Source organism: Chrysoperla carnea, chromosome 5 (assembly GCF_905475395.1).
Source record: "Chrysoperla carnea chromosome 5, inChrCarn1.1, whole genome shotgun sequence".
Classification (NCBI taxonomy): Eukaryota; Metazoa; Arthropoda; class Insecta; order Neuroptera; family Chrysopidae; genus Chrysoperla; species Chrysoperla carnea.
The window spans coordinates 32,655,401-32,679,863 of record NC_058341.1 but is presented as its reverse complement, the minus strand read 5'-3'; the positions used below and the strand labels follow the sequence as shown (position 1 = coordinate 32,679,863).

General features: G+C 26.4%; 1 protein-coding gene across 2 annotated transcripts in view; it reads right to left on the bottom strand.

Moving 5' to 3' along the window:
- LOC123300128 (scavenger receptor class B member 1) overlaps window positions 1-24,463 on the bottom strand; it is a 123,125-nt gene that overhangs the window by 5,236 nt on the left and 93,426 nt on the right. For both annotated transcript variants that reach the window (XM_044882619.1, XM_044882618.1), the window contains exons 4-9: window positions 23,963-24,123; window positions 2,539-2,677; window positions 2,011-2,470; window positions 1,005-1,142; window positions 821-939; window positions 602-727 (exon numbers count right to left, since the gene is read on the bottom strand). In XM_044882619.1, coding sequence (XP_044738554.1) covers window positions 602-727; window positions 821-939; window positions 1,005-1,142; window positions 2,011-2,470; window positions 2,539-2,677; window positions 23,963-24,123 — 1,143 coding nt within the window. The remainder of the gene's footprint in view (window positions 1-601; window positions 728-820; window positions 940-1,004; window positions 1,143-2,010; window positions 2,471-2,538; window positions 2,678-23,962; window positions 24,124-24,463) is intronic.

Sequence of the window (24,463 nt, the reverse complement as noted above, 5' to 3'; positions counted from 1 at the left end):
CTACACGTCAAATGGACCTGATTTAAGAGTCTAAATTTGTAGTATTCTGAAGGGATATCGCTTTAAAAAAATCAAAAATATCACACACAAAATTTGCTTTCAAAATTTTATGCAATATGGCAACCGAGTAATTTTGAATTTAAAAAATCGTAATCATTAAACGATTAGGTAAACAGTTTTTGAGATATTTTTAAATCTTTTACGAAAAGCAAAGACACAAAAAACTGGTTAATCTTGTGATTGAACGACAAGTTTCTGAGGTATCGAATGAAGAAATTCCTAACACATAACATTTCTCGTATACAACTTTAATCAAATCGTTAAGAAAACTCAATTTTTGAATGAAATGATTGTAAAAATTGATTTTATCCAAATCGTAGATGAAAAAAAATTCTCTCGATTTATAAAAATTTGATCAAACGTTACTCTCATTTGATAAAATCGAGAAAATATTTTAAGTTTTTTTCCTTTTTACAGAGCGTACATGGTTGAAAATGTTTGTAATAACAAAGAGGGCAAATTAGAATTAGTTTCGGAGTACTTTTCATTTCCACTAAAAATAACATGGTGTATATAAAAACAAACTTTATAGATTACTGACCTCTTCTAACCACATAATTGGGAACATAATAGAAGGAAATTTTGCGACTGATGCAACATGTTCTGCTTTTTCAACTTTTAAATTCATTTGAACTCTGACTTTTCCCTCAATTGGCACTCCTAGTTTCTGTAAAAAATTAAAATAATTAATATAATAAATGCATACTATATACAATGGAATCAGAATTGTATTTCAAAATTGTCGTGAATTTTAACTTACCGATTGTATTTTAAAATATGTTTCATGCAACTCTTTGTTAGGCTTCAAACCAACAAATGGCTCCAATAAAGTATCATCGGCTTTATAAAAATGTGGAAATGATAAATATACTGGCGCATCTATAAAAAAGAGACACATTTGTTTAAAATATTCAAAACTTAGGGGAAAAAAAGTTAAAATTTACCATATTGACAAGGTGCTATGTTTTGTAAGCCCCTTGGTGCACATTCTTCTTTATAAGAACAGAAGCATTTGTTATCAGGATTTACTTCAGCCGTTTCGAACACATTTTCTGGTGGTGTATACAAATCAGCGTTCAAACCTTGGAAAAATAAAATTTATGTTAAAAACTGCTTTTATGATACCTGTACAAATGAAATAGTTATAAAAAAATTCAGAGAAAAATTTCAGAACACGTCTATAACCGAGGCCACCCACATCATTATTTTTAATCTTTATTTATTTCTTAAACTAAATCCGAAAATACAATTAATTTTATGAAGTGGGTGAAGTCGGTTACTTCGATCTTATCCAAGTGACGAGAGTGTGATCAATGTACCGCCCCATTAACATTATTGTTCACACTGCCGCTGCTTGGATTTGAACCCGCAACCTCCCAGCCAGTAGTCATAGCAAGTTAAGACGAAAAATTTGGTTAATAAATTAGCGACTAACAGCTTGCATAACTTTGAAATAACTAAAAATCCAGTGAAGGGTAGAAAATTTATGATGAGGAATATGAAAATAGCACAAGGAGATTTCAATTTCTTGGCTTTACAAAAATGAAAAGGAAAACTTCGAATAAAATTGTTCAGATACAAATGGGCCAGAATTTTAATTATTGTAGTCGTCCATTTTTATATTATAATTGTTTCTTCTGAATGGAAGAATTAACCACAAACTAAGTTAAAACTTTTCTTTGGGACTAATTTTTACTCAAGGCACGGTCCAGTAATTGAAGATATGTGAGGATCTTTTTTGACTCTTCATGAACACTCTTCTCTTAAAGGTTACTGTGCCATTTGAAATACGTGAAATCAATTACTTTCGTTTTGAAATAATTGCAAATTCACGTCATAAATAAAGTGGTAATAACTTTTGCCTCCATTTAAATTTAGGTCAAAATGATTCTAAGAAGGAATTCATAGGGAAAGAAATGGTCTTGGCTTTAATAAATGTATAATTCTTACCATCTTTACTAACAGGCCCACGATATTCCAACGGTAATATTCTACAAAGATCTTTATCATAAATGTGAACTATATCTGAGTTAGTGAAATCACGTGGTGGAAAAAAAGATCCTTCTGATGCTGCAATTGCATTACATGGTGCTGTATCCCAATAAGGCAGTCGATCCAAACCATTTAATTTATCTAATAAACCAAATTTGTCCATTCCAGTGTGACCTGTGTAAATTGTAGAAACTTCATTCAGTGTACCATTTCTTGCCACTAATAAACCCATTTTTGACATCGGCCGAATATGTTTTGGATAAAATGTGTGCGCTAATTTTACTAATCCATCATCATAACCAAATACCAGTTGTTCTGCAGTTAAGGGTCGAAAGGGTTTATATCGCGACATTGTTAAACCCAAAGATAATGTTTTTTGTACAAAATATCCTAACGAATTACTTTTTGATGTTAACGTCTGAAAAATAAATCACTTGTATAAAAAATTTGTTCTTTCAACATAATTTACTAAAAAATAATATTTACCAATAATGGGATATTTGGAACCATAACTTTTAAATCCTTATTTACAGACAATTCGGGTACAAACTGTAGAATTTTTCTATGTTGAAAACTAACTGTTCCATTATCGTGAAATTTGATATTGACCTTTTCCATATCCTCCCTGAAACAATCAATTATTACCAACTTTAGTTAAATTTTATTTTAAAATATCAATGTATTTTTGATATTTAATGCCAAAAAATTAAGTATCTGGATTTTTAATGCCAAAGAATTATTTAAGAATTTTAAATAATTTTTTCTAGAGAGATTTCTTATTTCCTTTCAGAGGCTTTTCACTCGATTACCAAGAAGTGGATATGTTTTTCGCGTGAAAAATTAACAAAACCTATCGAGTAGGGTATCAAAAAAGGAAATTTAAAGGAGATTACAAAAATATATATATATAGGTTATATGTTTAAATTTAATTAGGAATAATAAATTTGCTTTAAAATTTTAATATAGTATAATAAGAGGTTTTTTTTAGTGCTGGGACACTAAAAAAGTCTGAAATAAAATAATTAATTATACCAAATATAATTAATTAAATCAAAAACCCGACTGCGATAAATAAAATCTGAAAAGAAAGAAACAAGTCCAGTAGTTTACATAGTGACTTTAACAGTCATGGCCCATTAAAATCTACATAGATTCAAATTTTCCCAACATTGGGTCCCGGTTGTTAAAGTCGCTATGAAAACTACTGAACATATTTCTTTATTTCTTTTTAGATTCTATTTAACGCATAACATGGAAATGACTTGGGAAAAGTCAGTTTTTTAGAAGATTGAACGAAATTCTAAAAGGAGACATTTAAGAAAAGAGTTTCCAACTCCTAGACTACGAAGATTACAGGCCTGAGCTAACAATTTTCTTTATAAAAGCATAAAGGAGTTTCTTTCTTGAACTAAAAACTACTAACTATTGACTTTTTACAGTTTCAACATGTAACAAAAGCGTGTTTTCTCAGTTTTTTTTTTAAACTGTTATTTATTATATATAAATATTTAGCAGAGCATTGACATTCATTAAATTTCAAAATACTAAAAGATAGCTTTTATATTTTAATTTTAACTTTCAATTAAATTTAAAAGTCATTTTTAATAAATAAATAATAAATTCAATAGATTATAATTTCATTGTTTTGCTTCAATAAAAAAACGACTACATTAACAAAGTATTTGCTGCTTGTACGAATTCTATAGCAAGTAGTTGAAATATAATTAATATAAAAAATTAATTAGTTAAAAATCATATTAAAATCAATACAATACAAAGTTAAAATAAGATAAATGAACACCTATACAACAAAAATAATATATAATTATTTATTATATTGGTCACAAATAAATTGATTATTAGATACCATGCAATAAAAATATTTTCAAAAACAGATTACTTCATCAGGTAAATTAATTTTGTAACAATTCGGATTTAGAAATTATTATTAACTTTTATTAATTTGTATTTATAAATAATGCATAAATCAAACAGTGTATAATTGAATATAGTCTTTTTCATTTGAATAAAATTGTTTATTATGTAGATACGGCAAAAACATGCATTTTATTTTGTTAAAATATAATTTTAAACACAGAATTTGGTTGCATGTTCTTTGGTCCACAACAAAAAAAAAAAAAAAAAACTCAATGTGTATCTCTAGTCAAAGTTTTGGTACCTCCTGCATGTCAGTCTTGGAAGGAAAGCAGTTATTTATAGAGGAGGTTTCATTTTTTCTTCTATAATTTGATATCTATTCGTTCGATTTTTGCTCTCGACTAAGTATTTCCTAATATTTAATTATTCCCAAATATTTTCAGAAATATTCATTACAAAAATGATGGTGGTTTAAGTTTTGCTAAAATTTATGCGATGAACACTTAAAAACCTCTCATATCTTGCGAACGAAAATGGGAAAGTTCAGTTTTCTAATGAATACAACTATTTATATTCGACAATCCTGCTAAGGAAGAATCTATCTAACGATTTTAATTCGAAACTTTTTACCTTTACTTTAAGTCCCTTTAAAGACATAGAATATTATACAGATGTCATGTTTCGCCATAATTATGGTTGTTAATTTTGTGCTATTTATGGTGATTAACAACGAAATAAATATTGCTGTGTTGCTGAATGTAATTCAGGAAATGTTATTTTACATTAATTTCTTTAGGAAGAACAAAAAGGAAAAAGGAATGGGAGATTAATAAACCGAAACGAAATTTGAATAGCTATACTGGAAATTTCGGCAACAATGCTTACATTAAGAATAGAAGTATGTTCAATCGATTTCACAAAAAAAAAACACTTATTATATTAAATAAACAATACAAGCAAACGACAATAAAATTTGAATTTTATTATTTGTTCAAGCTATATGAAAAATTATATACTGCTCCGATACTTATTACTTAATATTGTATAAAATTAAAAATAAATTACACTTTTGACAGAAGAGTTCAAGATTAAATTATTTTCACTTTCATCTTTCTGAAGAAAAAAAATCTGTTGAATGTGGTTATTTAAATTTTTTAAATATCTCTTGCTGTAAAAAGAGGACAGAATAATAACCTAATAACCGTATTTTTATTTTAAAATAAAAATATAACCATTTTATTATTTGACATCAAGTTCAATTGTTTATTATACAAAAAATATTTTGTGTAATTTCTTAAATTCGCCGTTGATCAATGTTCTCGTCATAGAATATTTAAACCGATCGTAATTCTCGATGCTTGTACAGCGAGAAGGTGTACCTATGAAAAGTGACAGGATAGGATAGGTTTTGATTATAATATGGCTAAAATATTGCAAATTCGTTGCCCAATTTTCGAAGCAGTTACGATTTAGTCAGCCATGGCATGCGTTTATTTAAGAAATTCTATGACAGACCCTAGCATTGGAAACCACTTGGCTTTAAAATTGTTGTTGGCAAATTGGCACGAAAAATGGTAATTTCCTACTTTTGGATGCATTCTGGAAGTATTTTGATAAAGTAAAATTGGAATCTAAAATGGCAAAATAATTTTTTGATGTGTTGTTTCCATGCAATTGGTTTGCTAATTTTTCCGCATTTTAATTATTGCTACACTCCTGTTAAGTCCGATCTAAATGAATGTTTTGGTACTTATAGCTGGAACTTGGAGAGAAGCATAACATGTTTGTTTGCACAAATTTTTAGGTTCATGTAACGAAGCCTAAGGCAATAAACTGCAATTAATTTATATACTTAGATTAGTTTTATTCTTAGGTATAAGTTTGTATGTACGTAGGTATGTGAAAAATAAGTTTTGTAACTATACAAAAACCTTGCTTTACTTATTTTATTTTTAAATTGATTGAACATTCTCATTTTACAAAATAAATTATACTTTATAAAACTAAAAACACACGCTTAAAAATAATTTTTGTCTCTACATGCATTCTTTAATTTAGCTGATTTTTACAGATATCGACCACCCCACGCTTTGAATAACATTATAATTACGATTAATATCCCCTTTTTAGTGCAATAAAGCGTGATTTATTTTTTAAGATAAAAATTTTATACTCCGGGTAAAAATCCAATTACCGTGGGTTGGTTTCAATCTGACGACCTTCCGCATGAGAAGCGAGTATTATATACATTACACCTCCCAACCATTGATGGTCTTAACAATATTTCTATAGACAATATTATTATAGTTATAGAAATAAAATCGTTTATCCAGGTAATCTTATCCAGGATACTAAGAAAGAATTATTAAATTATTGTATTGTCATCAGCTCTCGTTAGATTTTACTACATTGTTTGTTGGTTACAAGTTCATATAAGTGAGTTAATGAGATTGGACCGCTTAATAATTATTAGGCAGTTTAATCTACTTAAGTCTCGATGATTTCGAAAACAGTAAAGGTACTCAATGACTTTAAATGTATATCAATTTGAGAAAATAGACAAAGGCTTCTAAACCAAATTTGAACGGCCAATATAGATTCAAATGGAAAACAAAAAATGATATAACAGATTCTATTGAAAACTTTAATACGTCGCTAATTGCAATCTGCGAAAATTTTGCAACGTTTAGGAAAAACTATAATCAAAGAACGATTATTATCTCTTGATTTATTTCATGCAACGAAGCATAACAAACATTTTGATTCAATTGAAAAAATGCAATAGCATCCGTCAATGTTTCAAAAATACGTATTTCTAAATAAATGAAAATAAAAATAATATATTACTAAATAGGAGGTGAAATCAGAAAATTATATTTCATAAATATATTAATTATCAATGTCGTTTACACACATACATAATATACATCTTTTTTGCATTTTGTAAGAAAATTATATAAATAAGTACAAAGGATTTAATAATCTAGTATTCCTAGGCAATAAACATTTCAAATTAAGTTTAATATTTCAAGTAATTAATTTTTAACATCTATACACAATCCATTATATTATTTGGATTATTATAGCAATTTTATTTAATTAATTTTGACATTTTGAGGCCCTCTGATAAAAATATGTTTTTAACAATAACTCTTTACAGAGCTATTAAAAAAAAGGTACTCCTGCTTCTCCAAGCTAGATTCTATCTATAGATTTTGTGTATATTTTCCAAGTATTTAATAAATGGTATATAAAATTTTTAACTCATTCGATTTATCATTTTGAGACCTAATTTTGATAAACATGAGCTCCCATTTGTTTAATAAACTTCCAGCAAAAAAATGATGAAGCTGTCACGGATGGAAAATAATCTTTCTTTGGAGCGAGAATGTCACCCTATTAGCTCAGTTGGTTAACCGATGTCGCAACTAAATTTATTTAATTAATATTTGTGATGGGCTGATGTAGTGCATGGTATATGCATGAAGGAGGTGCACTCAGCCTCTGAAATTGAGGAGCTGAAAAATGAAATTATCAGCGGAAAGGTGGTAAAACACAATGGGCTCTATAGCCTAAGTGTGGTCTTCGTGGACAGCCAATATAACCTTACCTAACATAACCTTGGAGTAAGAATGGGAAATATGTCAGATTGTATCTTCGCCTTTTTGGAAAACGATTTCAAGTATTGTTTTTTCTGCGAAAGAATGCAAAGACTAAATGATTTTCAAGTAATAATTTTCTATATTTATTTTGAATCTACCTAAAATGAAAGGTGCGATTGACGTCGATTTGAAAAAGTATTTATTATTCGTTATGATAATTGTTGATACAAGAGTATTTATATCACAAGTATTTTTTATTTCGGTTCTATTTGTGACAAAAAAATTTTATTGATAAGGAGATGAACAACATAGAACTTTTAATTTTCGTTTTATTTTCTTTCACGTCGAAACTTTCAGTTTGTATATAGAGGTTATGTGGCGCGTTCACATTAATTATTATATAGGAAATTTAATTTGTTTTATATGCTGTTATTTTTGTTTTTTAATAATACTAATTACACAGTCTTTTTGTCTACGTATTTGTTTTTTTTTTTTTTAGATTTATATTTGATAAAAAATATAAATATTATTATCAGTAATCAACATTATAATTAATAAATAATAAGTGTTAATTACATTTAAATTCCGATATTACCTATATAATTATTTTTTATGTAAAAGGTATTTAAATAAGTACACGTGAATTCAAAAGAAATTCAATCAATTTAAAAACAGTTCTATTCATAAATATCTTTTGAATGCTAGAGGATAAAAATAAATAAACACAAAAACGACCAATCTTTGCGCTTGTTCAAAAATATGTGTTAAGGAAGCGTTGGAAAATGTTCAGTTGTTATATTGCTGTGAGTTAACCAAATTCTTAGCAACCAGGAAGACTGGATGATCTCTAAGTGGTTATTAAATTTTTCTCAAGTATAATTATTTCGATTTGTCAAAAAAAATTGCTAAGAGAAATATGATTCGATTCAATTTCAAATTTGATTAATTCGGGAAAAAATTGTATTAGTAGGCCTTATGTAGGACTTTAGTCATGAAGGAAGGAATATACCTTTTAGCGTCAAGTTCAAAATAATATTCTAAATAGAAGTATTTAAAATTATATTTTACTTTCTTGTGCCTTTTTTTGATTTGATTGTAATTTTGTATTGGCGGAAATTTTATTTAGATTTAAATGCGAATTTTTAAATAAGTAGAAATTATTTAAAGTTGAGTCTTAGGAGGCTTACTTTTTCCCTTATGTTTTTCCAAAAGTGTAAGAAGTTTTCACTTAACTTTTTTAAGTCAACGACGTTAGAAGAAGATGGTAAGAATGGTTTGTTGAGACGCTAAGAATGGTTTGTTGAGAAAATTATTGAATGAAAAAATTTGTATTTACTTTTTTGTGCTATTAAAAAATATATTAAACAATTATAAGTTCTCTGTTGTAATATTTTTGAACGATCGTGTATGTTTGTTGAAAAAATTATTAAATAATTAAAGTAATATTCGATTTAAATATTTTTGTAGGTAAATAAGCCAACTTTCCTTAGGAAAATTTGTTTATTGATTTTTATCTTTGTTTTTTTATTTTTTTTATACAAACCGCAAATGAAAACTTTAGGTTAATAATTGTTGAAAACTTATTATTATTCTGAATAAATTAAATTATGATCTTTGATGTCAACTCTGTCTAAAAAAATAATAAATTCATTTTTATCTTATATTTCCCAGAAAATAAAATTTTATAAATAATTTGCATTGATAATAATTCAAACATAGTATGTAATATGTAAATTTTTTTAAGAAATTTTATTTTTCGCAATTATAATTATTAAAACAGAATAATTTTATTGGCTGTTAAATTTGTTGTAGAACCTTAAAATAAGAGACACAATTAGGCAATTAAAAGATTGAAATCCACATGCACTTTATTTCTGCCCTGCATTCGCAAGAAAACTGAAAATTATTAACTTTCAAGGACAGAGACGTTGTATATTTACGACCCACAAATTCAGTTCTATGAAAATTAGGTAGGTACTTATAATTATCAGGTACAAAAATCAAAGGAGTCAACACTTGAACATTCCCACGATCCCTAACCTTCCACCTCCTTGACAAACGCTTAAAAATGCTTCTTTTTTTTTATAACGAGGAAAAAATTATTTAAAATATTTTTTTCCAAATTTCTTTATTACTTGATGCATCAATTGAAGAATTGAAAAACTCCCTCATTTAAACTTACTTAAGCATAAGCAAAAAACTAAAAGTAAAACGAAGAAAAATTTCACTACTTATATGATTAATTTTTTAAATCGAATAAGTAGATAAGTAATTATCGTAATTGTAATAACTTTTTAACCATAATTACAATAAATTTTGTTTTTTTAAATAATACGTTTAACATTTAAATTCATATAATTATTAGAGCATTGTAATACGATGCAATAATTTCATTTGACCAATACATCGATAGGAAGAAAAGTTTGATTTGCGTTTTATGAATAAAAAACTATTCAATAAGAAATTATACATTTTAATTTTTTTTCAAATGATTATATACGATAATTTATTCATGCAGTTTATGAATGAATTTATTGAGCGTTATAGCGACTGAATATTAAACTTAAACTTTTTTTTTTTTATATCCTAAATATTTTTTTCGGAAACTCGAAATATGAATGCACTGTATCTAAATCTAAATTAATTATACGCATAAAAAGAAAATATTTGATTTTTTGTATATCTGTATATAATGTTGATATACTTCAAAAAAAATTAAAACCGATGTAATTGTGAATAAAAGGCGAATAGTATATTTTTAACCCCCGAACTAAAAAAAAGAGATGTTATAAGTTTCACCTCTACGTGTGTGTGTCTGTGTGTGTATTGTCTGTGGCATCGTAGCGCCTGAACGGATGAAGCGATATTAATTTTCTTGGTTTCTTTGGAGAGGTAATTTAGCGGAGAGCGCTCTTTCAAAATCGATTCAGTTTGGAAAAGGCATGACATATAATATATAAATAATTACTGTGGAAATGAATGGTCAAATAATTCCATTCATTTCGAAAAGTGAAATGGTTAAATAATTAGGTAATTCAACACAATAATTCAAAAGAGCAAAGTCAACTCAAATATTTCAATTTCAATTAAAATATTTCCAAATATTTGTCCCAAAAATGATAGCTCTCTAAGTATTCTTTTCATCTCATCTGATGTCCTTGACCATCACTTTGATATTGATTTGAGAAGAAGTGTTATAAGTTTAATGTGTTTATCTGTGCGTCTGTGTGTTTCTCAGTGGCATCATAGCCCCTAAACGGTCGATCCGACTTGATTGAGAACATTTTATAGCTAAGATTCCAAAAATCGGTTAACAAGGAATAAATCGCATTTGTTGGGGATTTTTTAAATTTTGTAAATTTCAATTGTCAATAGAAACACAGTGTATTTTCAATAGAAACAGAGTTTCGTAAATATATTTTTAAAGCAAAATATAATGTTTAATCTAACTTGCTTCTAATGATATTATTATTGCTTTATAAATTATTTTCTACTATTGCCATAAACAATTTTTTTTAATATATATAATTTAAAGAAATATAATGCATATCATTTTAATAAATTATGTCAAATAGAATAAAATTATTTTTGAATATTTTATTATTTGTTTACATAAGAATTTTTTTCTTCAAATAATCACTTTTTGACAAAAAAATTACTATAAAAATGTAATATTTCATATATTTACGAAATAAATTGTGATATATTTTATCTCTATTATATTTTATATATTTTATATTTTATATTTTATATTTTATATAATTTATATATTTTATATTTTATATTTTATATAATTTATATATTTTATATATTTTATATATTTTATATATTTTATATATTTTATATATTTTATATATTTTATATATTTTATATATTTTATATATTTTATATATTTTTTATAAATTATATTTTTTATATTATACAATTAATTTTTCCCTCACTTCGTCCTCCAAATTTCCTATTTATTTTGTATTTAAAAAATTCCTGTTAAAGCATGGTGGATGCATATACTTTATCGTATTGTCATCAGTTCCTAATAAGTTTATAAGTCAAAAAAGGACTCCCGCTATATTAGAGAAAATTATTTTAACTTACCCTTAAGTGTTCTTTGGACCATTCTGGTGAAAAGCTCTCACGGCCACAACAATTTTTAAGGAGTAGTTTTCGAGCTAAAATGATCCAAAGAACATTTTTGAGTAGGTTAAAAGAAGTTTCACAGAAATCCATTTTCCTTTCTAATATTGCGGGGTCTATTGGTACTTTTTCGTAAAAACAGTGCATTTCGTATCTGATAGAAAAGTTTATCTGATTTTTTCGATTAAATGATTATCGCATTAATGGTCCAGAAAATAGTCATATATTTGTATCCAAAAATAAATAATATTAATCGATCGAAATTATTCCATCTCTATCTCATTTCATAGTCATTTATTACAAACAATTTGATGGACAATTTTTAAGAAATAAACATTTTAGTCGTTTCAAACCAGAATAAATATTACATAACTAAATTGCACTAAGATTATTCATAAATTAATCAGATAATTGCAATCATTGAAGTGTCAGACATGTTTTCAGAATAAGTGCAAGACAAGGCTATCAAAAAACATATAAAAAAACTCGATCGTCGACCGTAATCAAGGTACAAGATGTTTGTATTAATTAAAAGTGTTGGCAGGTACTACGCAATTTAAGTTGATTAAGTATAACAGTCTGTTGAGAATTCATTTAGATCTTGGCATTTAAAAATCAAGTTTCTTCAAATTATTTGGTACTTAATGTTATCTAAATTCGAAAGATTCAAAGGAACGCCTTGAAAAACTGAATCATTCCCTCAACCTTCAACTATCAGCCACATAATACAAAAAAAAATTGATAAGCAAAATGAATATTAAAATTTAATAATTAAAATTGTATTGAAACTGATGGAAAATTTATAAATTGTAAAAAAAAAACATGTACTTGACATATTTATGAATATAATCAATAAAATTTAGTAAGAAAATAAATAAAATTAATTGAAATTTATTATTATAAAAATGTAGCTAAATTAGTTGAGGTTACCATAAATTATGAGTAAAAAAAAAAAGAATTATTTTTTAAAAATAAAAATGACACTTTAATTATAATAAAAATATCGACCGAATTAGTAAAGTAAATATGCAAAAGTTCTAACAATAGATGTTTATATTTAAGAGAAAAAAAAGTGATTTGTAATGTTGCATTTCAAGGTTAGATTTTTAAGATCAAAGATTTAATATTGAACTCTAATATAATATAATTAACAAAAGTTTAAAAAAATAATAAAATAAATTCATTAAAATGTTAACAAGGTAACGTGACAAATGTATTACTAAAGGTGAAAATAATAAAAGAAAAAAAATTTAATTATTATTACTTTTTTTATTTTGAAGGAAGTTATCATTCTTTGTCACTGCCAGTATGTGTCAAACAAAATTTTAATAAAGATCCTTTTATAAATTCAATTTAATGTTTATTAATTAAATTACTTAGTTCATTAATTAAATTTAATTATGTCTGGGTTGAAGTACACAACACAATGGTGGTGGAAATTTATGATCTGAATATTGTATAGTCACTATCGAAATTTTGTATTAATTAAGTCATCACGGATTTGATGTCATTCTAAGAAATAAATAATGTTTCATTTATTAGTATTTTTAATGGGCAAGGTAGAATGACAGGTACGAAATTTTTAGCACAAGGACTTCGCGGATGAAAGAGTAAATGATAGCTGTAAATATAAACTTAAAGGGCTAGAATAGGTTTGAATCGATTGTTATAATTCTTTGATTTAAAATAAGCGGGCTAAGAATCTAAGCTAAAGGTTAATATAGTTGGTGATTTTATCCTCTTTTTTGATCGGCCGATTATCCTTAAAACATCTAAATTCACACTAAAAAATGACATTTTTTAAGGACTGTGATTTAATTTCTTAGGTCTGCAAAAATTTTTCTCTCAATGAACTAAAGAATATATAATAAAATTTTGCACCTATAGATATACCAATAGTACAGACCTGCCAAATTTTCTTTGTAAGTATTTCAATTGAAACAAGCACTTGCAACCGATATAATTGGTAAAGAAAGACCAAGAAAATGGTCGAAATCAGTATTAAAAAATATATCCATCCATAATATCGTAATAAATATCTATAATTGAGTATCTGGATTTTTGTTTTGGCCAGGCATATTTTGAATAAACAAGAAGTTCTAAAAATAAAATTTATGAAATGAATAGAAAGTGTCATTTATAAAGTCATCATTTTCCATTTGCAATTGAGGAGCTGTATGGAAGAAGAGTGTGTAAATTCACAAAGTGTATTTTGAGAAAAACGTTAATAAGGATTGGAAATATATTTTGAGTCAATTTATGCTTTGCAAGAGTATCTTATACTTGAAAGTTTCTAATTTTTCACGGAAAGTTTCCCGCTTTTGTCTACATTTTTTCGACTTCAAAATAACACTATTCTCATTCCCATACTTAGCTTCTTCAATCAATTTAAATTAAACACATAAGCAAGTTAAAAAATGTCACTTTTTAAGTAATATTTATATTTTATATCATAAACGCAATACATTTGTTGCAATAAATATTATTCTCTAGGCAATAAACAAAATCAGTTCACGTACACTATTTAATGTAATAAGTGGTCATATTCGATTTTTACGCTGAGGCGTCAGCGCCAGTAGTAAAAAAAAATGTAAACAATACTATACTGATTTTTTCATTGAATAAAAAGAATAAAGATGCCTACTTCAATATACATCTAAACGTGCCAAATTAACTGTCCGAGTCTTTTATAACTGCGATAGTTTTCCTAAATTTTTATATAAGCTTTGTGGCTTGTTATGTTAGTTAAATTGTTTACATATAATTTTTTAGAATAGAACCAAACTCGGAACTCTCTCAATTGATGTAGTATTCCAAATCAAGAAGTTCAATGCGCGATCAAAATTTGGCAGACCTGACTATCTACTGTATGTGAAAGCTAGAGGCCAGTCATTTTAGTTTTCTAGTGAATTTTATTCTAATGGTTTGTTTATTATTTACGTATCAGAAATACTATTGCTTGTTAATTTGGTTAAATCAAAGAGGATATATTAATTATATGTTTAGTGAAAGACTTATTAATTCATATAATAAATAAATTTGATGGAAGTTTTTAAAATGTCATATCATTATTGTTAAATTAATATAATATTGTTATGTAAATAGGTAGACATATAATAGGTTTTATTAACGTGTTCTTGAACTAAATAAAGGCCATTTTTTTACTAACGTGTGTTTTGTTTCGTCTAAAAGAAGGATAATATTAATTTTGTTTTGACATAAGAAAATTCGACGTTGTAAAGTAAATCAAAATAAAATAAAAATTATTAAATCTATTCAATAAAAATTAATGGTTTATAATAAATTAAAATAAGTATCTTAATATGGTAAGATCATAGTCAGGATAGTAAGAGGTTCGGAATCCAACTCCCGGCAGCTGTGTAAATGTGTTCACAAATGTTTTAAGAATAAAAAGAGAGAAAAAAGGTATACGTATTGCCACTTAAAAAGCGAAATTTAAATTTAAAAACGAAGAAGCCATAAGCAATCAAAGATTGCATTCAAAGGTTGCCCATCTCGTTTTAGCAAAGCAAAGTTTTACATGTAATTCTTATGGCGTTACCCATATATGACGTCTCTAGTGAGTATCTTTCTCTTTGTTTAAATAGGAATTTTAAACCTTCATACTAGTAAAGATTTTCAAAAACCAATTTCACTTTTCTGCACATCCAGTGAGAATTCTACACCTGAAGTGATAAAAACAATTTAGTCCGATCTCCTATTTGTGTTATTCATCCTGGTTATCTATTGCTTACTTGAGATTAAAAGCTTAGTTGCCCTTTTATCTCCACTTTCCTTGGTAATTTATTACTTTCCCCAGTTAGCACTCATTAAATTTGGTGTTACTAAAGCGAGAAAGGTATCTACTTGTCGCACTTTAATTACGAGGTGACAAACATATTACGGGGACTTTATGAGTAATTAGCTATTCCATGAAAAATGGCACACAAAGAGACAACTTATTTCGCTTTGATAATAGAAAATAGTATCAGCATCAAAATCGCTGTAAATATTTTTGTAAGTTCATGTAGCTTCTTGGAACAAATGATTATTGCTTTGAAACCGTTATTATCTTAACTCATTTTTCCTACATAGTTTTAGATCTGCCGTTTTCGATACCTTCATATTTTAACAAGAAGCTTTCAGAATTGAGAAACGTCCGCAGATTTATTTTACTTCTTTAATTTGTTTTTGTTAAAATTTGTTTAGATAATTGTAGTAATGCGTAGTTAAAATAAAGTACACATTTTTTTTTATTAATAAAAAAAAAAAGTAATAAATATGTGAAAGTGAAATTACATTTCGAAATTATTTATAAATATATATAATATTCGCTTCAATTAAATATAATTATAATGTCAAGATCGGCAATTGACACTCAGTTTTTAATTATTTATAAAAGTGGGCCACATACATATTATTAAAAATGAATTTACACATTTCTTATAATATCAGATAAAAATATCACAGAATTTTGTAATCATATAAAATTACTTTTTTTTCGTCTTTTTGTTTATTAATTCGTCATAAATTAATTTATTATAATCATAATAAACATATTTCTATTGAATAAAATTAATCAAATGTTGTAATAGACGTGATTTTTAAAGAATTTTGTTTATTGTTTGCAAACAATTCGTTTCTTACCATGATTTAGAAAATTTGAGAAGAGTTGTGCAAAAAAAATTCTTACAATAATTGTTATGATACCGTATCGTAAACTGTAAATTTCAAATGTACATACTAGTTTTAAACTACTTTGGCTAACAATTGTGTGGAGCTGCTTAACTACGAGAAAGATTTTATGACGTACATATGGATTATGAACGATTTTTTGAAATTTCTTAACAAAATATTAAAACACAGAAAAAGATGACAACAAGTGAAATTGAAATTAAAGCCAGCAAAAAAATACGGATAATAAAAGCATTTTAAACTAGTAATTAGCAGAGAGTTCGGACATAATATTCGACGTCACATGCTATGCTTGCCATAAAAGGACTTTGATGACTTTTATTTTGGCTGTTTTTTATCTTATTCGAAACATAATTTTTATGAGGTGTTTTATGCCTGATGAAACTTTTTTTAAAGCAAAAAATAGAAAAATTGTTGTATATTCCGTATTGAAACAAAGTCTGCGACTAACCGGCCAAAAAAAGGGGTTCAAAAACAAAAATTAAGGGTAAAGTTTCTTTACTCATATGTGTTAATTATGTGAAATTGTAACTACCTACTTTCTAAAAAGGTTATGTACAGGTACACAAAAATAGAGATATTGTAAAAGCCAAGTTTTTCTTATACATGTACTTAAATCTTTTTTCACGGTTAGAACATACGACTTTAAGGGCCATTTCAGGTTCTGTGGGAACTAAAACTTATTTATAGTTTAACAAGAATTTTAAAAATCGAACAAATTTTAATATAATAAAATATTTCAAAATCGGATAGATGCTTATTATTTATTAATATTAAAAAAATTTTATAAATATTTTCAATTTCTATACATGTTAATATATTACTGCACTATACATGTTATTATTTAAAATCACAGGCGTAGAGACTGAGGCACTTACTCTTCTTTTGAATAAATATGGACATTACTTGCTTATTGTTTTGAAAAAAATAGTATTGCAATAGTCTGAGGAAAAAGAGTAACGATTTTTAAAACTTCCTACTATTGTCAATTTTAAAAGGCGATGTACAGAATTGCTACAAGAAATTTGTATTGCAGGAATTAAGCACATATACATCCTGAAAACTAATGTGAGTTAATTTTGTTTGCAAACAGTAAACTCAAATCTTGTCTGCGGACAGTAATCGCCAAAGCAAGTTGAATTTGACGAATTGGACATACAGTATTTTTACAAGATGAAGAGGAGGTCTCTCAATTCAAGTGCCACTCATCGCGTGTATCTCCGAAGCTCTTGACATGGGTTAGTTTAAAATAATTTTCTTACCGAAATATATAAATGACTTATGGTTGTTATATGAACATAGTTTTCCGCTCCTGCATGGGACAATTTCTAAGCAAAATTAAACTATATTGATTGAACTGATTCACACACAACTATATTTTACTCTTTTCAAACATGCAAAGCAGTTTGATGATTATTTTTATATAAATTGACAAGTATTAATTACTTTTATAATAATACTTTAATGAATAAATAATAGATTACTAGTTGTTGAAAGAAATTTACACAAAAATAAATTACAAATTAATTAATTTTACATGCAATTCATTTTTCTTTTGAAGTTGATTTGAAGTTTGACAAATAATTTTTATTAACTTTATAAAGTCTTTAAAAGTCATTAAGTCTATTTAAATTGCTAATTCTTCAAACTTGATTAATACTAGCTCTAACAATAATTTTAAATCCAGTGATGAGCAGGTCACGTAGCTTTATATTCTGTATGCTTTGGTATCTGTAGTGTGTTTTCGGTTCTCGTTTATAGCTTCCAAACATATGTCTGGCTGGAAATGTATCCAACTTAAAAAGAGTAACGTTAAAAACTACTCGAAAATTAAAAGGTAAAAATAAAATAATCATCATCTATTCATTGTAAAATCAAGTGAGATGAAGAAATTTCCACTGTGCACAAACAAAAATTTGAAATGAAACGTCTACCACTTCAAAAAAAAAACTGTCACATGATCGTGATAATTATAAATCAAATTGTATTCTTTAATTAAGCAGTTGTACATTGCTTTTTAAATAATAATACAAACTTTAATTACATTCTGAAATTGTTAATTATAAAAGTAATTGGTAAGATCAATTATAGTATTGAAAGTGAATATCTCTTTAAACTTGACTTAAATGCATACCTATGCGTCTTTAATTAAGTAAATAAATATGAATCTCTAAATATCTACAAAGATCTAAATCTACAAATCTATAAATATCTAAGATTGTACAAATTCCATAATTTATTGTTATTTATATTTACTAAGGATAAAAATGTTAATAATAAATTTAAATTGTGCGCAGTTATATGTTTGCCTCGAGCTATGTATGCAAATCAAACTTTTTGAGGTGTTTAGACACTAGGTCGTAGGGATCAATGTTTATTATTCATTGATCTCTACCAAAGGATGATGTCGAATTTGCCATGCATAAAAAAGTAAAAGCAGACTTGATACCATGACAAAATTTGACAGTGAAATTAAAATTGATTATAAAAAATAATTTAAAAAAACCAAAAAAAAAAACACGCTTTTGTTACTAGCTGAACTAAAAAGTAGAAAATAATTTCTTTCAATTCAAAAAAATTACTTTATCGTAACTAGAGTGGGTGCTAATTTTCAATTATTGTAAACATTTTATAGACATATATTGGGTAAAAGAAAAGTCATTATAAAATATCTTAAAAAGCACCACAAACTTTTTTACGATAAAATGATTTTTTTGAATTTAAAGAAATTATTCTCTACCTTTTAGTTCATCTATTTACAAAAACGTGTTTTTTTAGTTTTTTAGACTATTATTTATTGATAAAAAATTCTGGATAAATATGGAGGGAGCGAAATCGTTAAATGCCCAGATCATGAAAAGCCTGATCTGGATACTCAAATAAACTTAGTAAATTATTGTATTGTCATTGGTCCTTGATATGTATGAACAATTTCAAGTTAATCTGACGTTTTGAAGAGGGTAAAAATCATGTGCGAAGTTTCCTTTACATACTAACATCCTAACAGACATATGAAGCTATATAAAAGCGTGTTTGAAAAACGAAGCGTGTTAAAAAAAATTCAAAGATTGTTGCTCATTGACATGATTGGTATAATTTGATCAAAATTTTGATAAATATTTGAACGACAATAAAATTTTCCTTACATGAATTTATTATATCAATAAAAACTTAATATTTGATTGATTTAAAGTTTGTTGACATTTATTTAAGTGTTTATATTACGGCTTTAAGTAAGAACCTTTAAAATAATATTTAAATACATTCTTGTAAAATGCAATTAAGGATAATAATTTTTAGAAAATCCATTTGATTATTAACGTAATGATTTTAAAATCTTACTTAACCTTCACACATATAGCTTGGTATAATACTATGTATAAGATATATAAGTTTTCATAACTATGTCATGTTTTTTTATTTTATTAATATGAATTTTTTTATTATATTTATTTATATTTATTATATTTTGATATGCATCTTTTTATGCTCGCTATATGTTTGTTTTCATTACAATTACTTTATGAAATTCTTTTACTTGCTATGCAATAATAAGAACTACGTGTAGATATACTACGAAGTGATAAGACTATGTAAGATTATACATTTTATCAAATAAGTTTTTTGCTCAATTTCAATTAGATTTTTGATGTGAAAAATTTGTCTGGAGATAAATCGGTTATAATTACCTCGGTCTAACGCGCATTTGTTATATATAGTACAAGAGACAATATAAGGTCAATCTTCATCCATCTCATAAAGATTTTTTTTTATTTTTAGACACTACTATCATAGTTTTTCTATCAAAAAAGTTGGCTATTTTGGCTATTAAAATCATGGCTATTTTTAGTTAAATGGATTTAATTAATATTTTCGATGAACGGTTTTTTTCGGACAAGCCTACACTATAATTTTCGTAAATAAATTATCTTTCTTATGATACTAATTTCGATTGACTTACAGATCGATGCAAGTCTGTTCATACCTTATGAACAGATAAGTCAATATTCGCTCCGTGCGTGAGTTTCGTTTCCATGGTAACGATACACTACTTTCATTATAGAATTGTATGGATGCATATATAATTGTATGGATTGCATTTAAGACTTACATTTAAAATTTAATATTCTTGTCTCACAAATTTATATAAATAATTATGATAATTTACATTTGAAAAATAATATTTGTTCAATTTGATTTCTTATTTTCACAATTTTTAATGCATTAAGTTTAATTAATTCGTGTTTTTCAATAATTTTAATTTGACATTTCTATTACATTAACATGTAAAGAATTGCAAATTAGTCATAACAGCCCCCTTTAACTCCAAATTTTTTTACTTAAAGCGCTGGCATCGATTTTATTGTCCCTACCATGACTACGCACACAACGAATAGGTATAGGTACACTGATCTGTTTATCTGTTTAAAAACCATGAACTCTTCGATGAAAAAAAACTATGATAGAAGAGTTAAAAATCATTAAAATGTCATAAAATATATGTCTCATCTGGCTATCTGATGGGTGAAGATCGCCCGTATACCGTCTCCTAGATCAACACTTTTTCAGTTAAAGAAATCCATACGATTATTCTAATTTGAACATTGTTAACTTTTTTGAGCTTAATGACTTTATTTTGAATATAAATATTATCGAAGATAATAAATGAGAACTCTAGGATATGTCGAAATAAATTTCGATTTTTGCCCCAATTCCTAGATCAGTTTTTTGCAGTTCGCCACCCGTGCAGTCCGCCACCAAATTAGCAAAGAGTAACATTCACTAGCTAATTCTTACTGATGATGACTACTTGGTAGTCGAAAATACGTATTTTAAAAATACAAAAAACTGATCTAGGAATTGGGGCAAAAATCGAAATTTACTTTATTTTGGTCCTTATTCTCTAATATATCAGTTATAAAGACCAACTATTATTAAAATTAGTCAGCAATAACGACCAATACGACCACACTTGCCGGTAAACTTCAACGTATATTCATTTTCAAATAAGTCTATACTTATTTTTAACAATATATTAATAAAATGAATAAAAATTCTATATTATAATAATATAATATTAAGTATGTATTAGGTATACATATGTATAGTACTTTTTGCAATAGCTACATAACCAACAATACTTAACTATGTATTACATATTATTGTCTGTTTATTGTGTATTTAATTATGTTCTTCTAGCATTGATATTATAACTTGGTAATGTAATTATTTATTAGCTGAACTAAATATCAACAAAGCATAAATAACAAAATGCGAGTTCATTAAATAATATTTAATTAATAACACGAAATTTTATAATAGAAAAGAAAATTTTACAAATACCGGCTATTATTTAATATCTTAACATACAGTGAATATTGTGAGATCCACAAAAAATATTGCTATATAAAGGTCTGCAAACGGCTAGGTGAGTTTAAAGGCATGAAAGATGGAAAATGAAATTTTCGGTATGTTACCTGAGCATTCTTTCGCAAATCTTCGCTCATTTTAGTAAATTTTGAAATACTTTTCAATCGTCTTCGAGAAAGAAACAATATAAACGGGACACGCCAATTTTCTACTTTCTTAACGGCCTCCTTATCTCTCTTAACGATCTCCATATAATTAGAATTATATTTATATATTTTAACGTTTGATATGTTATTTTTCAAACCGAAAAACTAAATTTATTGCAGTTTATTTTATACGGAAGCTCATTTAAGTGATTAAATGACTGGTAAAATTTAAAAAGTTTACTGTTTTTTCGAAAATTTTGAATGTGTAATAAGTGATACGTTTTCTTTGTTTGCAATTATATTTATCTTTTTTTTTTTTAATTAGAAATAGTTCGAATAGATAAGTATCAATACATTGCGTAAAAATATGATTTATTAAAATTCCAGTACGTTTTTACCTCACAATTTAAGTACCGGACGGATGATATACAAATTAATATAATATTACTAACTAATTATTTTCTCTATCTATGCGTATAATTTTACACACTATGTAATGAAATAATTGCCTTAGGATATGTATTAAAAAATTATGAAAAGTAAAATAACGTTTTGATACTAATTGGATGTTTTTTGGGAACATATACACAGTAAAAAACACTTGATTCAAGAAAATATTTACTACTTGCAATATTTTAATTTTTGAACAGTCAATAACTTTTTCTTGAATTGTATTTAAATCCATCATCAAGAAATCGTCGAAGCTTCTTTTGTTCTCAAAACTAAAACTGTTAATCTATAATGATCATTCTGCTTAGCTCATCGATCTTTTGTAGAGTATTTCGACTTTTGGTTCTTTTCTGATCTTCTTTTATTATTTAAAAAAATCAATAAATTCTGCCCTATTACTGCTTGTTCCAATTTTTGCTTTGGTGGTCGTTAGCTTATGGATTTATATTTAAAAACAATAAAACAAATACGCCAATGAAATCCTATATTAAAATCGCAAGAGGCAATTTAAGGCTGCTTTTTTTTTGTATGATATTTGGATGCCTTAGGTGAAACCACGTTTTGCAAGCAAAAATATTGCGCTTCGTAATCCTTGAAAAAAATTCAAAATTTGACTTTTTTCACTTTTTCCAGTTAAATTTACGAACTATGGCCTTTTGACATTTGTTGTTACTATCATTTTGAAATTATATTTAATTTGAATAATTGGGGCCAATACAGCTCCGCATGTCTAATCTAATCGAATTTTTGAGATATGATGCTTAAAAAATTTACTTGGTTTTCAGAAATGTTAAAATTTTTGAGTTTTGCTTATCTTAAACCGTTAGAGATAGAAAAAAAGTTTATATGTAAAACATCGCGTGTTGCGATTGAGTTTTTTTTTTGTAAGCCTATAGGGATATTTGCTCAAGTAAGTATACTTTTACGTGGTATTTTGTCATATAATTTCTAATTCAACATCTAAAATAGTTTTAAATATGACAAATAAATTGAATACATGGACAAGTTTTCATGCATATTTAATCAATTAAAATCTTATAATTCTAGAACATTTTATTACACTGCTAATTTAATAAATACAAATATTTAATTAAAAATTTATTCATCAATGATAATAATAGTTAATATAAATTCATGAAGATTAAAAGGTGATAAACCTAACACACAACATGTTTTGTTGAAGTCAATTTGTAATAATTTATATGAAAGCATTTTTAAACCTAACTCATAAATCAATTCGTAGATTTAAAAAAAAATCAAAGACACAAAAAAAATACATCGACTATAATAAAACGTTTCATCATAATTTATTATTGATCATACTATTTTTTAATCTGTTTTTCAATTTCAATTTAGCCAGTTATTTCATTTGAAATAAACTCGAAATTCCTTTTCCTCAATCTGTTAAAAATTGAAATGAAACTGTACTTATGTTAAGTATATTAAGCAGCCTGTAATATAATTTCAGTTTCCATAAGTATAGTTTGGATGATGTATTCCCTAAAACACTCATATAGCCCTCTCTTTTTATAAATAATAATTAGCTGATAATTCAGGAATTCAATCTGGTATTTTTTCTTCATAACTCAAACTTAGTTTTAATTTTTAGAAATTATTTAAATACAAAAACTTACCGATAAACAAAAGGACCAATTTCAACTAAATTTGGTTTTTCTCCGCTATTCAAAAAACTTTCTGGATTTGTTACGTTGAATATATACACTTTGGTTAATCGAACAACACCAGGCTTTTGCCAATAATGATAACTTAATGTTCCATTCCATAACCTGAGATTCTGAAAATAATAGAAAAATAAATTATCACCTTTTGTTTTACAAAATAACCTCTCAAAAGAAATATCATAATTGAAAAGCCATTCATTTAACTTTGATGTTTTTTTTTTGAAGGTACCCGGTTTTTTAAAAGTTGTTTATTTTTTGATAAAGAACAGTTGTTTGCAAGATGGGCCATACGAACCCAAGACCCAGTTAAACTTTGTTGCTCTTTTACTAACTCGATCTCACTTTTTACGTGCTGAGTGCGCTGTAAGAATTTCAGCTTGATATCTTTTTTCGTTTTTGAGTAATCGTTTTGAAAGACGGACGGGCGGACAACCGAAAATGGACTAATTAGAT